The sequence below is a fragment of the Cololabis saira genome, chromosome 8, assembly GCF_033807715.1.
Source record: "Cololabis saira isolate AMF1-May2022 chromosome 8, fColSai1.1, whole genome shotgun sequence".
NCBI lineage: Eukaryota > Metazoa > Chordata > Actinopteri > Beloniformes > Belonidae > Cololabis > Cololabis saira.
In genome coordinates this window covers 3,624,769-3,639,763 of record NC_084594.1, presented here as the reverse complement: position 1 = coordinate 3,639,763, position 14,995 = coordinate 3,624,769, and the positions used below count along the sequence as shown (strand labels likewise).

Sequence of the window (14,995 nt, the reverse complement as noted above, 5' to 3'; positions counted from 1 at the left end):
AAATCACATTCCAACTGGAAGGTTGCGCAGGTGAATTCGCCTCATATCCCGCCCTCTACACGCCCACTTTTTACCATAAATGGTGAATGCAAACTACTTGATGATTGCATTTACATATACATGAGCCTGCTGAGCATGCACAGCGCCCCCTGCAGCTGTTTCTGCTGCGTCAGGATGAATGAGACGTGTCGAACCGGTGTTCTGCCGAGTTGTCCTACCTCGGCAGAAAATACTACCGTATGATCCCCGTTTGTTTTATCTCAGTTTCTTTTTTTTCAAAGGCTTTTTCATACAAATAGACAATTTAACAGCAGGAAGTCAGAATGTGCTTCCACATAGATCCATGTGTACGACGCTTGGCGGAAGAAAAAAAACCGTCAGATCACGGTTCCACATAGATAAATGTGGGGGTAGTTAGGACACCTCGGCAGAGAAGTATATCATTTCATCCTACGGGTAGGACGATTCGCAGAGGTAGGACAACTCGGCAGAACACCGGCTTGGGTGTACATGGATCTATAAGTCTGATATGTGATGACATTAAGAGTATGACATGAATCTGGCTTCATTTCACCACCTCACCGTCTGCGACGCCAGTTCCCCATATCTGCAAAATGTTGCTGCGCGACGGTCAGGGTTGGCGTAAAGATACACACATTTTTCCGTTAGTTTTTTCTTTTTAAATCCCAACCTTTGTGTAGAAGGTGGCGTGCGCATCTTTCAAGCCCTGTTTTGTGCGCACGCGAGCTTTATAAATGAGGCCCCAGGACTAGTTCAGCCAGACCGAGACCAGAAACAAACCTAGTAATTTCCTCATCCTGCGTGATTGTAGAACATCAGCTCCATCCTGGTTCAGCTAGTTTCCATATGAGCTTGTATTCAACTGCAGCAGGTGCAAAGGACTCTCAGTTATCCGAGTCTGAGACCTGGAGAGACCCAGAGACCCGAGACCGAGACCAGGACCACAAAAAATTGGTCTTCAGACCAAGAGAACTACAAGTCGACCTCCAACACCAAAAACGCTGACGATAAAACAGTGACTTCAGTCCAGACCAGGTCCAGAACAGGTTTTTATCCACAACCTCTCATCAACAGGTAGCTGCAAACGAGCCGCAGAGATCTGACACACATCCGTTTATTTCCGGAGCATATTTATGGATCCAGGCTCTTATTTGTCGCCACATAAAATAAGTTTGATGCAGAAAGGATGAACTCTCTTAAGTGCATCCAAACTGCTTGGCTCGGCAGAATGATGGAGCGGCGCTGTCAGCCAAATCAGTATATACCCAGCAGGTGAATTAAAAATCCATTTTTATGGAGTAACACATTAGCCAACACTCACATTACCATCCTTCACATAAAGATGTGCTTCACGAGAGCCGGGGAAGACGGGGAGCGGAGGGAACACGATGGGAGGTAGTTTATAACCTCAGGTGGATTAAGTCCTAATAAAGTAACCGCGTATTAGCCAACGCTCACATCAGCATACGTTTCCTATCAGGATGAAAAGGGAGGAATAAAACGGCGAGGCAGGGAAAAGTCAGAGAAAAGATACAACGGGAAGATTTACGGAGAGTGATGGAAATGAAAGTTGGTCTTTATGGCGCCGACATATCAGCCAACACATTATCATCGTTCACATTAAAGGGTTTTATAGGGAAGAGGGGAGAAGTGTGAGGAGAGTAACTGCTGGCAGGGGGAGAGGAAGCACTCTGGAGAAGTTAATACGCTGATATTTATATAGACCCGGAGCCAAAATTCACAAATAGTGTTTAAGCATCGTTGAGCTCGTTGAAGGAAGGAAAGGAGAGGAAGAGATCCAGATGGACGGGAGGGACGAGAGGAGGATGAAGTGTTAGAGACGTGTGTTTATGTCAACAGCCTCGCAGGAAAGCAACTAAAAGAGATCAGTCGACAGAAACTGATCAGAAATCAGAGGAAATCTTTGAACACGGTGGGCTTTAAAGGACCGACTAAAACAACGACTAAAACGACGACTGGAACAACGATTGACACGACGACGACTGAAACAACGTCTGAAACAACGACTGGAACGATTCACACAAGACTAAAACAACGACTAAAACAACGACTTAAACAACACTTAAAACGACAACTGGAACAACGATTGACACAACGACGACTGAAACAACGACTGAAACGATGACTAAAACAACGACTAAAACAACGACTAAAACGACGACTTAAACAACGACTGAAACGATGACTAAAACAACGACTAAAACAACGACTAAAACGACGACTTAAACAACGACTAAAACAACGACTAAAATGACGACTAAAATGACGACTTAAACAACGACTGGAAGACCGATTGACACAACGACGACTGAAACGACGACTGAAACAACGACTGAAACAACGACTAAAACGACGAGTTAAACAACGACTAAAACAACGACTGGAACAATGACTGAATCGACGACCGAAACGACGAAACAACCACTGAAGCAACGCGGCAGCAACGACTGACACAACGACTAAAACGAAGACTGAAACGATTGAAAAAACAACGGAAACGACGCCTGAAACAACGACTGGAACAATGACCGACTAAAACAACAACTGAAACAACGACTGAAACGATGACTAAAACAACGACTGAAACAACAACTGAAACGATGACTAAAACAACGACTGAAACAACGACTGAAACAACAACTGAAACAAAAACTAAAACAACGACAGACAAAACAACGACTGAAGCAACGACTTGAACGACGAGGTCCTGATACCAGGACAGACCGGTCAGGGCCACTCTGGCAGAACGAGGAGGGATGACTCGATAAAAAGTTGACAGCTTGTAAGAACAGAAGGTAAGAAAAGCTGGAGTCTTTAAAAATATTGGAGGAAGCGGGATAATTGATACAAGCGGGCCGTAGATGAGCCCCATCAATAGAGTGAACGTGCATGACGTCACAGATGTGATTTCACAGCGGGTTACGCCCACTGAGTGTCAGAAAGACTGAGTGGCAGAAAGACTGAGTGGCAGAAAGACTGAGTGTCAGAAAGACTGAGTGGCAGAAAGACTGAGTGTCAGTGTAAACGTTCAGTTTGAGCAACTGGAAAACATCTAAAATGGGAAAGAGCTGTTGTGCGATCGACTGTACTCATAGATTTAGCAAGAAATCAGAGTTATCGTTTTACAGACTGCTGAAAAATAAGCTCAAAAGAGACAAATGGATCGCTGCAATTCACAGAAACAACTGGATTCCAGGCACCGAAACGTGGATTTGTGGTTCCCATTTTGTATCAGGTAATGTTGGATTTTTGGGTAGCTAACGTTAAACGGTCAAATCATAAAGTTCGGTGTCCTCATCACTTTAATTTCTCCAACAAATCCTGCCTTGAAGTCGGACCAAGCGTCAAGACTTTGGTAAGCCTTCAAGCTTTGCTTCGTGTATTTCCCCGGCGTAAAAATTAAGTAGATATAAATATCAGGAAACTGGATTGGTGGCCAAATATTAATGTCCATGGACCACTGGTTCTTGGTAACTGTACCAAATATTAATGTCCATGGACCACTGGTTCTTGGTAACTGTACCAAATATTAATGTCCATGGACCACTGGTTCTTGGGGTAACTGTACCAAATATTAATGTCCATGGACCACTGGTTCTTGGTAACTGTACCAAATATTAATGTCCATGGACCACTGGTTCTTGGTAACTGTACCAAATATTAATGTCCATGGACCACTGGTTCTTGGTAACTGTACCAAATATTAATGTCCATGGACCACTGGTTCTTGGTAACTGTACCAAATATTAATGTCCATGGACCACTGGTTCTTGGTAACTGTACCAAATATTAATGTCCATGGACCACTGGTTCTTGGGGTAACTGTACCAAATATTAATGTCCATGGACCACTGGTTCTTGGGGTAACTGTACGGGTCACTGTCAAGTCCAACTGACGCTAATTTAAGCCAATAATCGGCTGTTATCCCGTCTTCTCCACTAGTTGCAGCTGTTTTTGCCACTCAGTGAAGTAAGGGGTCCAGTGGGGAAGTGACGTCAACGCAGACCCTCTATAATGTGGACCGGGTCTGAAGCGGCGGCTTCTGACGGGTTTCTGGGCTGCTGACGAGACGTGGCCACGGCTGCAGACGCTAAAAGATGCTAACGGATGCTAACGGGAGCAGAAGTCTGAATACAGGAGGTGTGGAGACGAACACACACACCGGCGTCGCCGCTAGCCAGCGGGCCGGCCAACATCTGTCATACCTGCCTGCTCCAATCACATCACACACACACACACACACACACACACACACACACACACACACACACACACACACACACACACACACACACACACACACACACACACACACACACACACGAACACACACACACACACACACACACGCTCCGAGCCCGTAAACGGTTGTGACAGCGCAACAATGCGCCACCAGCGCAGAAACACATGTTCCTCCCGCCGACTCTGGTCCACTTCACTTCACATCATCTTCCTCTCCGTCCAGCGTCACCCTCATCCCGTCTTTCATGTTTATCCTTCACTTTCTCACGTCATCTTCCTCAAACAAAGTCCTCCCTCACCTAGTGTTGTTTCTGTCAGCCTGTTTCAGTTTTAGTTTCAGTTTAGTCTTTGGGTCCAGCTATTCAATTCAATTCAATTCAATTTTAATTGTATAGGGTCTAATACAACAAAAGTTGTCCCTAGATGCTTTCCAGAGACCCAGAACATGAACATAAACCCCTGAGCAATTATTACATAAACAATGGCAGGTAAAAACTCCCCTAGTGGGAGAAAAACCTTAAGTCAAACAGTGGCAAGAAAAACTCTCCTTTAGGAGGAAGAAACCTGGACCAGGACCTGGATCATAAAGGGGGGACCCTCCTGCCGAAGGCCAGACTGGGGGTCAGGGACGTCAGCATTTCAACTTTTTTTTCTCGACATTTCGACTTTTTTCGTGAGATTTTGATTTTTTTTGTGAGATTGTACTTCAACATTAATCTCGACATTTCAACTTTTTTCTCGACATTTCGACTTTTTTCTCAAAGTGCATAAAGAAAAAAAAATCTTCCCCTGGTTCAAACCAATATAGAAACATGCAGCATGTGTTTTCCTTTATTCTAAGGCTTAGACTTAGACTTAGACAAGACTTTTAATTTTTTGTGGCTCCAGACATGTTTGTTTTTTGTGTTTTTGGTCCAATACGGCTCTAAAACATTTCAGGTTGCTGACCCCTGATCTAGACACCAGACGTGTGTGTTTTCACATAATACTGATGGTTCGGAGACAGAAATATGATCACATCTTGGGGCTGACGCCTCTTCCTGAGAACTCTGAGTTACTTACTACAGATCTGATATTTATCAAAGCTCTGCTGTTTAAATAGTTCAAATGTGTAAATAGAAAAGAGGAAGACAACAAGAAGAAGGAGGGAGAGACAAACTCCCACTCCGGTGATATTTCACTGCAGACTAGAGCCCTGTTGTCCCAAATTAATGGACCTTTTTAAAACATGATATTAACGAGCCCTGGATTGAAGGAAAGAAAAAAGAAAAGGTTGTGTTTACGACGGGAATAAAAGAAGACCTGGGAGCCGAGGTGCAAGGTTTTAATACGGTGAGTTATCAGGGCGTCTGCAGGTTTGACTGAGGTAAATTTAAAACTTTTTAATACCATTTTCTTTTTGTATAGCTATCTTTATTGAGGGCAATAAAAAAAACAAGATTTACAATAACAATATAATTATCAATATTTCCCTCCCCTTTTTTAACTTTTCATAACAATAATACATAAAATAAGTAAATAATAATAATAAGAGAGAAAAAAAAAATAAAATAAAAAATAAAATAAAATAAGAAAAAAAAAAAATATATATAAATAAGTAAAACCCTCTCCCCTTCCCTCCCTCATATGGTCAATAGATTACATCATTCAAAATCATGTATATAATATATAATAAATAGGGGTGTGCAAACAAGGGTACCTCACGATTCGATTCGGTGCAGCTCTGAACCAGCAGCAGCTTCCTCCTCCTCATCAATACGTCTCAGTCCAGAGCTTTTATTAGCGACAAATAGATTGATAAACCCGAGGTGCGTCTGAGTTCACAAGTCAGAAACAAACGCGATACGATCTGCTAATGACTGGCTGGAAAACTTTGTGGTCGCCTAGCAACTGATGTCCTACACGGATGCAATTTGTGCAGTTGCCCCCGACGCTACGCTGTAGCCAGTACTGGAGTTGAGGGGGGATGAGGGGGGACGGCATCCCCCCCTGAAGTAAAAACGGTCCAAATCATCCCCCCTGTAAAACTGCCATCCCTCCTTTCCATCCCTTATGACATTTCATCAATGAATGTGGTTTTACTGCTATTTCAACATTTAGAGTCATCACCAGAAAAATAACTTATTTGACAATTATCACCTGAAAAATCTGCCAGTGGGACAAGATTTATCTTCTTATTACAAGCAAAAAAATCTTTTTCCACTGGTAGATTTTTCTACTTGTTTTAAGTGAAAATCTACTTGAAACAGGTGAAAATTGTTGTTTTTTTCAGTGATGAGTCTTGTTTTAAGTGTAATTAGATTTTTTTTACTAAAATGAGACATTTTAACTAGAAATAAGACAAATATTCTTGTTAAGATTGTGAGTTTTTGCAGTGATCCATGTTACTTATCCTGTGAAGGACAGAGTCATATTGATAAGTTCAGAAAAGTGTTTTTTATTGTTGTGTTTTGATGTATTTGATGTAAGCCCAGTGGATATTTAAAGCTTACAGAAGGCTGCATTTAACTGCTGCTATGTCATTCCTGCAGTATTTCTGCAGGTGTTTTGGTCACTGCTATTATTTGTAATAAATTATATTATTTGTAATAAGCACAGATTATCTGTCCCCATATGATAAAATCCACCATCCCCCTGATTTTTTTTTTACAACTCCAGTACTGCCTATAACCCCCTACGCACGTACGCACGCACACGCACACGCACACGCACACGCACACACACACACACACACACGTTTAACAGTTTAACACTCACACACCTCCAGGTCCCCTCTCAGGAAAAATATTTAAAAAAATAACCAGAGGGTATTAGACATGATTTTGGCTTGATTTAAAGCATGACCCTCAGGGGACCTGAAAAATGTCCCCTGCTGGATTTGAGGTCCACTGTTCGTGAGTGTGTAACAACGCCGATGTCCACTGTTGAATAGCTACACAAGAGCACACACACACACACACACACACACACACACACACACACACACACACACACACACACACACACACACACACACACACACACACACACACACTGATCTGATGGCTGTCACTTAATCAAATGAACTGTCACTTGTTGTGTCCTCACTCCCCCGCCGGGACACTCGTTATCAGCCATGATTGCCCCTCTAACCTCCTCTAACCTCCTCTAACTTCCTCTAACCTCCACCATCTTCTCCTCCATCTCCCCTCCTTCACCTCCGTCTCCAGGTCTCCTTCACCTCCTTCATCTCTGCGCCGCCGTCTCAACGTCACAATTATCATCATCTTTGATTTGTGCTCATCATCGTCTTTGATTCGTTTCTTCTGTCCCCACAAAAGTAAGAAGTAACATTTTCCTCCTTTGTTCTCGCTCTCGTTTATCTTCCCGTTGCTCAGCTAATTCAGCTTTGTCGACTAGAGATGCAGCGATCAGGATTTTGAGGGCCGATCACCGATCACAGCATGAAATCCATAAATTCTTCAATATTGTTGTCTCATGTTCAACATTGACATTGTATTATTAGGTATCAAAATGAGGAGATGAGAAAGTATCATGAATTGTCTGTTTTATTTCAGGCTGAGGTGCAATATTTCACTGCTAGAGACTCTTAGAGATGTTTTAGACTCATGTAGCTTATTAACTTAAGCTTTCCTGTGGTAATAAATGTGTGTACAACACAACATGTGACCAACACAGACAACAGCAGACAAAAATATCAATTCAACTCCATCTTTTTAACTATAAATCTATCTCCACATTCAGTCTTTGGAGCCAAATCACTGCTCTAAAAGATACTAAATACTAAACTACAACAATTAAATTGAATTAATAAAAAACAATTAAAGTAGTTACACCTGAACTGCAAAACTGGAATGACTCAGATCCTCCATGTTTGTTACACAAAAACGTATCAACGGGAATTTATCCTTCCTTCTTTCTTTCTTTCTTTCTTTCTTTCTTTCTTTCTTTCTTTCTTTCTTTCTTTCTTTCTTTCTTTCTTTCTTTCTTTCTTTCTTTCTTTCTTTCTTTCTTTCTTTCTTTCTTTCTTTCTTTCTGTCAGGCTCATTTCTTTCTTTCTTTCTTTCTTTCTTTCTTTCTTTCTTTCTTTCTTTCTTTCTTTCTTTCTTTCTTTCTTTCTTTCTTTCTTTCTTTCTTTCTTTCTTTCTCTTTCTTGCTCATTCCTTCCTTCCTTCACACGCACATGCGTCGATTTACCATAAGTACCATAAATCCGGCTTTACACAAAAACGTCATCAAGGGGAATTTATCAAACAAAAAAACATCCCAGCCACACAAAAAGCAAATAACCAATCAGTTCTCACCAGTGAAAAATAAGTAAATAATTAAAATACAGAAGCTGACATCCATAAAAGAAAGAAGGGAATCTTCTCTTACCTGCACACTTGGTCCTGGTGACGAGCGGCGGCCCCGGGGGCCCCGTGCCCCCCTCCCCGGGCCTGGACAGCAGCACCTTGATCTCGTACTCCACGTCGGGGTCCAGGTGCCAGAGCTTGTAGGTGGGGGAGTCCACCACGTGGGTCTCGGCCCAGTTCCCCGTGGTGGTGCGGTACTCCACCTCCTTCAGGATGATGGGCCCGTCCCCGATGATGCTGTTGGCGTTGGGCTTGATCCACAGGTAGGTGGCGCCGACGGCCAGCAGCTCGGGGGGGGCGATGGGCGTGGGCGGAGCTGGGAGACAGAAACAGAGCTGGTCAGTTTAAGTTTATTTAGACGGGACAATGCATATTAATGAACACTACATTAATCAGTGTAAATACACCGGGTTTTAGCAGAAATCCTAATTTCCACCCAACGTCCCCACAGAAAACATAAAAACAATTCAGTCAAACAATACAATCAAACGAGGGAACAGACATAAAACATACATAGTAGCAAAATAGATTTAGCAGCATTTAAAAGCAGTAGGGATTGTATCTAAAGTGACTTGAGTTTAAAGTGACTTGAACAAAAAATGCATATTACGATAATGAAATACCAGCTATGGTAATATTATTGTACTGAGAGTGTCCAAGTTGTTTGCCCTGGTACGTACGAATTAAAACATTACATTAAGACAAACTATACAAGTTTAAACCTGGTTGTGATAACAGTGTTGTTCCTCCAATAGCCACGATTTCAAATGTTTGGTGAAAGAGGTCAGAGTGGGAAGTTCACGTATCGTTGGTGTTGCATTCCAGGTGTGAGAGGCACGAACCAGAAAAGTGGCTCGACTAAAAGCACTTTTTCTAAAAGGAACTATCCAGTCACCTCTAACACCAGCTCTGGTTCATCTGTTTGAATTTCTTTCACAGATTCTTGTCGTGGGGGTGGTAATTATATTTTACAATGTTGTCTCTGTTTAAGCGCTCGTGCTTTTTTAATATCTGACAGTGATGGTATGTTTGGGGTTTTTTATCCAATACTTTCAGGGCTTGTTTGTAGACTATTTCAATTTGTTTTAGTGTTGTCTTGCAGGCTGTTGCCCAGCTTGTTATGCAGTAGGACATGTGTGGTATGATCATGGTATCAAAATATAATTTTTCTATATCAGGAGTTAGGTTGTTCCTAATAAACCTGAAGTTGGACAAGTTGAACTTGATTCTGTTCAGTCTTTTTTATCTGGCGTTTGAAAAGGATTTGAGGGTCAAGAGTGATTCCTAGGTATTTAAAGTCTTGCACCACCAATTTGTTTACCTTGTACACATATGTTGGGATTAATATCAGTGTTTGCCCTTTTTGAGAAGTACATGCATACAGTCTTAGATACGATTAAGTGCATTTGCGATTTCTCAAGCCAGTTGTACACATTTGACATACTGGAGCATCTGTCGTGTTATGTGTAGATTGAGTGGAGAAAATGCAAATACAAAAGTCATCTGAACATCAAGTCCTACAGTATCTCAGAGTTTGACTGTAAACGCGCCACACCTGCACTTATCAAAGCAGCATAACAGAGCTAATGTTCCTAGAAAAGTTTGTTTAAGTCCAATCAATGTTGCTAAAGAGTCTAATACTTGAGGTAATAAACAAACTTAAACCTACCTTGGGTTGCTCAGTGTAAATTTTAAAACGTATCTTTTCATTAACATGCTTTTCAAGACATTCTTAGACACTAGTTTCTCCAAATACGCCGGTAAAAATGTTCAAGTGGTTGTTTTTAGTGGAATGTGTCAATGAGTTTTCATCTTTGAGTCAGTGCAAATAAATAAATAAAGTAATGGCATTTCTAAAAAATCCATTATGGTTAAAGCTACCTTTTTTTTTTTAATTCTAATTGAATTTTAGAATTGTTTTCATGCCACTGCTTTAACTTTTAATGCACTTATTGTCTCGACGTCTGCGTTCGTATTGATGTATTTCGTTGACGAGTGGATCTGTGATTGCTGTTTTATGAGCTCCTGAACAGCTGAATTTCCCTTTGGAGAAGAATAAAGTTCTTTCTCTCACTCTGTAAATGGATAGTGATTTAAATATAAAGTCAAAGAATATATTGTTTCACTCATATTAAAAACAGCTGGTAATGAAATTAGAGAATCCGTTTTAGCAAAGATATAATCTACCTCTTATCATAAAATAGCATATCCGGTATCTGTGTGATTAAAGGAACGTCAAAAAGATAGACACGTTCAAATAGTCACATCATAAAAGATGAAATGTGGCCTTGTGAGCAGCAGAATCTCTATAAATCACCAATGCCGTATAAGGTGATGATCGATACCTTTAACAAAATGAATTTGTATAAAAGCAGCGAAGGTGCAGCAGAGATTCAGCCACTCAACCCAAAATCAATGAGAACAAAAAAACATTCAGCTTTCTCTCCTGAATGTGTGTGAGGAGATAAATACGATACTTTGTAAACACTTTCAACCGTTTTTACAAAACCACACAATATGAAGGAAGTCTATTCACAATATCAGCTAAAAACGTATATCCTTGGAAAGTTCAGGAAACGCTTGTACTTTGTTTACGATGCCAGCCAGCGAGACGCGCTGATGAACAAGCAAAGCTGTCACTGGAACATAAATCTGAAGCCGACTCAGTTAAAGAGCAGCAGGAGCAGATGGAAACAATGACAACGCAATTAATTAGACTCGTCCTGTTAGTCATCAGACTCCCTGCGCCTGCGAGCATCCGGCTCATCAGCATGAGACATGGCAGCACCGCGGACAGCTCCAGCTTATAGACACCAATATCAGCACAGCGGACAGCTCCTGCTTCAGCACCATGGACAGCTCCTGATTCTGATACACCAATATCAGCACCGCGGACAGCTCCAGCTTCCCATACAGACCCACGATCAGCACCATGGACAGACTCCTGCTTCTCAGAACCAATATCAGCACCATGGACAGCTCCCGTTTCTTAGAAAGAACCACGGACAGCTCCTGCTTCTTAGGAAAAACCATGATCAGAACCGTGGACAGCTCCTGCATCTGAAACACCAATATCAGCACTATGGACAGCTCCTGGTTCTCAGAAAGAACCACGATCAGAATTATGGACAGCTCCTGCTGAATGAATGACTTGTTATTCATTAATGCGTCATACACCTCTAAGGTTCCAGCCTATAAAGGCTTACAAGACACAGATACACTACGCCAGCAAACAAACATCAGCTGCTACAAACAAAAACACAAACACAAAATTATAAATTCCACTTACACATTACAGATCCTTTCTCAGTTTCCATATAATTTGTCCTTTCTGTTTCCAGGCTCTCTTTATAAAGGTAAAGAGGTAAAGAGAAAACCTCCTCGCTGAAAAACCATTCCAACTTCATCATCAGTCCAAAACAGCTCAGGTTTCAAATCTTGCATATCTTGTCAGGAAAACCCACGATCAGAACCATGGACAGTTCCTGCTTCTCAGACAGCTCCAAGATCAGCACTGTGGACAGTTCCTGATTCTCAGACACCAATATCAGCAGTCTTCATACACTATATGATGCAGAGCAAGAGTGCCCAACCAGTCGATCGCGGGACTGATCCAATATCGACCGCAAGGTGTGTAGGCAAGAAAAAAAATGATGACATGACTTTTCTTTGTCTAAAATAAACTCAACTCATAAGGATAATCTTTATTGTCTCCCTTGAGAGAAATTTGTCTTGGACAAAACTAGAGACTCCAGAGACTCCAACTTCCTTTTATTGCCACACGTCTAGGCCGGTGGAAGTTTCACGGTGCAGGTGGTAGCTGCAACAACACACCACAGCAGTACAAAAGACAAAACTGGACGAGGCACACAACAGCACATATCAGACAGGACCACCTTAAACAGATAGTTAGCAGGGTGTGAGGGGTCCTCAATTATTGTAGTTGTTCGTGTGATGGTGTGGTGTTTGTGAAGGGTCCAGTGTGGGGAGTTTATGTTTAGTGATTTTGGATTTTTTATTATTATTTTTTTTATTTTAATTATCCTGTGCAGTCTGTTTAGTGTATGTTTGAATGTATTGCCGTACACCCCTAAACGTCAACATGGTTGAGGGGAAACGAGCCAAGGCCGACCATTATTACCACCTGAAAAACACTGTTAGAATGAAGGGGTTTCTGTCTAAACAAGACATGAAAAAAACTTATTCATGCATTCATTTTCACTAGGTTGGATTATTGCAATGGCATCTTTACAGGCCTGAACAAGAAATGTACAGTCCTTACAAACACCAGGAAACTGGACCAGTGAATCAAAGGATATAGTTTAAAATGTTCCTGCTGGTCTACAAAGCATATCTTGCCGCTTTTTATGTTTATGTAAAGCACTTTGAATCACCTTGTGTTGAATTGTGCCGTAAAAATAAACTTGCCTTGCCATTTTCACCCTGAGTGGGAGCAAGATTCTTTTTTTTCTTTATTCCCATTCAAAGCCTGTTTGTTTGCTTTGCAAAGCAACGGTGGCTTTGGCAAAGAAAGGGAATCCGGAGCGGCGTTTCAAAACGGTACACAGGAGCTATGAGAGGGATTTCCCTGCAAAAACACTTTTACGAGCCACAAAACTTGGGGATTTGAAAGCACAGCTTGCAGCACGGCAGTCAATCTGCACCAAACCCAAGACCCAGAGTAAAGTCGCAACTGTTGCTTCCTATCGAGTCAGTCACGTCTTTGACAAACATAACAACCAATATTGTAAAAGAAGCCTTTCTCGAGGAAGTGGAAAGCTTTTTTGATCACTTTTAAAATAAAACAGAGATCGTGGATGCCATTAAAGGAGTGCAACTCTCCCCCAACACCGCAAACCAACTGTATGTGGACCATCTCAAATTCCTGCAGCTCAGCGAGACATTTTAAGGTTGAAGTTTTGGTTTTTGTGGTATAAATCTCTTTTCTATGAGAGGTGCTTCGTCAGCTGACAGCTACGTTATGCCTGCTAAGAATAATGGTCCCTCTCCACCTGCCGTTGAAGAGAAAAGTCCTGATTTCACTCTGCAAGTTTCCTACTTTCCTCAAGGCTGCATTAGAATATTTATGGGGGATTCAAGGCCGAGGAATCGACTGTCAGTCACCTCCGGCTCAAATATCCAAACTATATGGATGTTGCTGGTGCAAGTTTGTGTCTGAACGCACATTTAAGGCAGTAAGCATCTCTATAAATATATCTGAGAGGGTTTGTGTCTAAATGCAAATGTAAAATAAAGATATTTTTCTTAACATACATGAACTTAGCTTAAAATAATGAGCAGTTTGTCCACAGTGTAATTCCCAACCAAACACTGCAGGATCATTTTTAAGGCTGATTAAGCAGCAGCAGAGAGAACTGATAAACAGGTGAGCAACATTATTCAAAAACACTATCATGTTTTGTGCAGACTACGCATGGTTACTAGTACTAAAGTCATTTTAGGTCGCGGTTACATGCTGCAAGTTAACGGGTTAAACATGCAAAGTCTGGCTCCGGATTTTACACTGCAAAAACTCAAAATCTTACCAGGAATATTTGTCTTATTTCTAGTTAAAATGTCTCATTTTTAGTCAAAACATCTCAGTACACTTAAAACAAGAATCATTACCAGAAAAATAACTTGTTATTTGACCATTTTCAGCTGTTTCAAGAAAATTTTCACTTCAAATAAGTAGAAAATCTGCCAGTGGAACAAGATTTATCTTCTCATTACAAGCAAAAAAATCTTGTTCCACTGGCAGATTCTTCTACTTATTTTAAGTGAAAATCTATTTGAAACAGGTGAAAATTGTTGTTTTTTTTCCAGTGATGAGTCTTGTTTTAAATGTAATGAGATTTATTTTGACTAAAAATGAGACATTTTAACTAGAAATAATACAAATATTATTGTTAAGATTTTGAGTTTTTGCAGTGTAACACCAACCTCTTTTTTTTGTATAGGACAAAATAAAAAAAGGCAAAACATAATAATATCCAAAACTGGACAAGGATACAGTAGCTGCAACAAGGTCGTCTATATCAATTTTAAATAAATCTTTCAAGTTTGGCTTTAATTTGATCTGCTGCCATAAACCAAAATAAAATATTTTCTTGTTTTGCATTATGGATCCAGCCTGTAGATACATGTGTTTCTAGAAAGTCAAATACCAATGGGAGATGTTAAGCGTGAGTGGTGGTTTCCATCTTACTGCAATTATCTTTTTTGCTGCTGTTAGGCAACAACAGCAAGCAAGATTCATTTTTGACATAGTGAAGCGTTAATTGTGGATAAATGATTTAAAATAAGTGTTTGAGAGTACAGGATTGTCTCAGAAAATTTGAATATTGTGATAAAG

At 40.9% G+C, this 14,995-nt stretch overlaps 1 protein-coding gene across 1 annotated transcript in view; it reads right to left on the bottom strand.

Moving 5' to 3' along the window:
* Positions 1–14,995, bottom strand: part of ptprt (protein tyrosine phosphatase receptor type T) — a 379,334-nt gene that overhangs the window by 224,413 nt on the left and 139,926 nt on the right. The window contains exon 8 of the mRNA XM_061728218.1: positions 8,663–8,956. Within this exon, the coding sequence (XP_061584202.1) occupies positions 8,663–8,956 (294 nt within the window). The remainder of the gene's footprint in view (positions 1–8,662; positions 8,957–14,995) is intronic.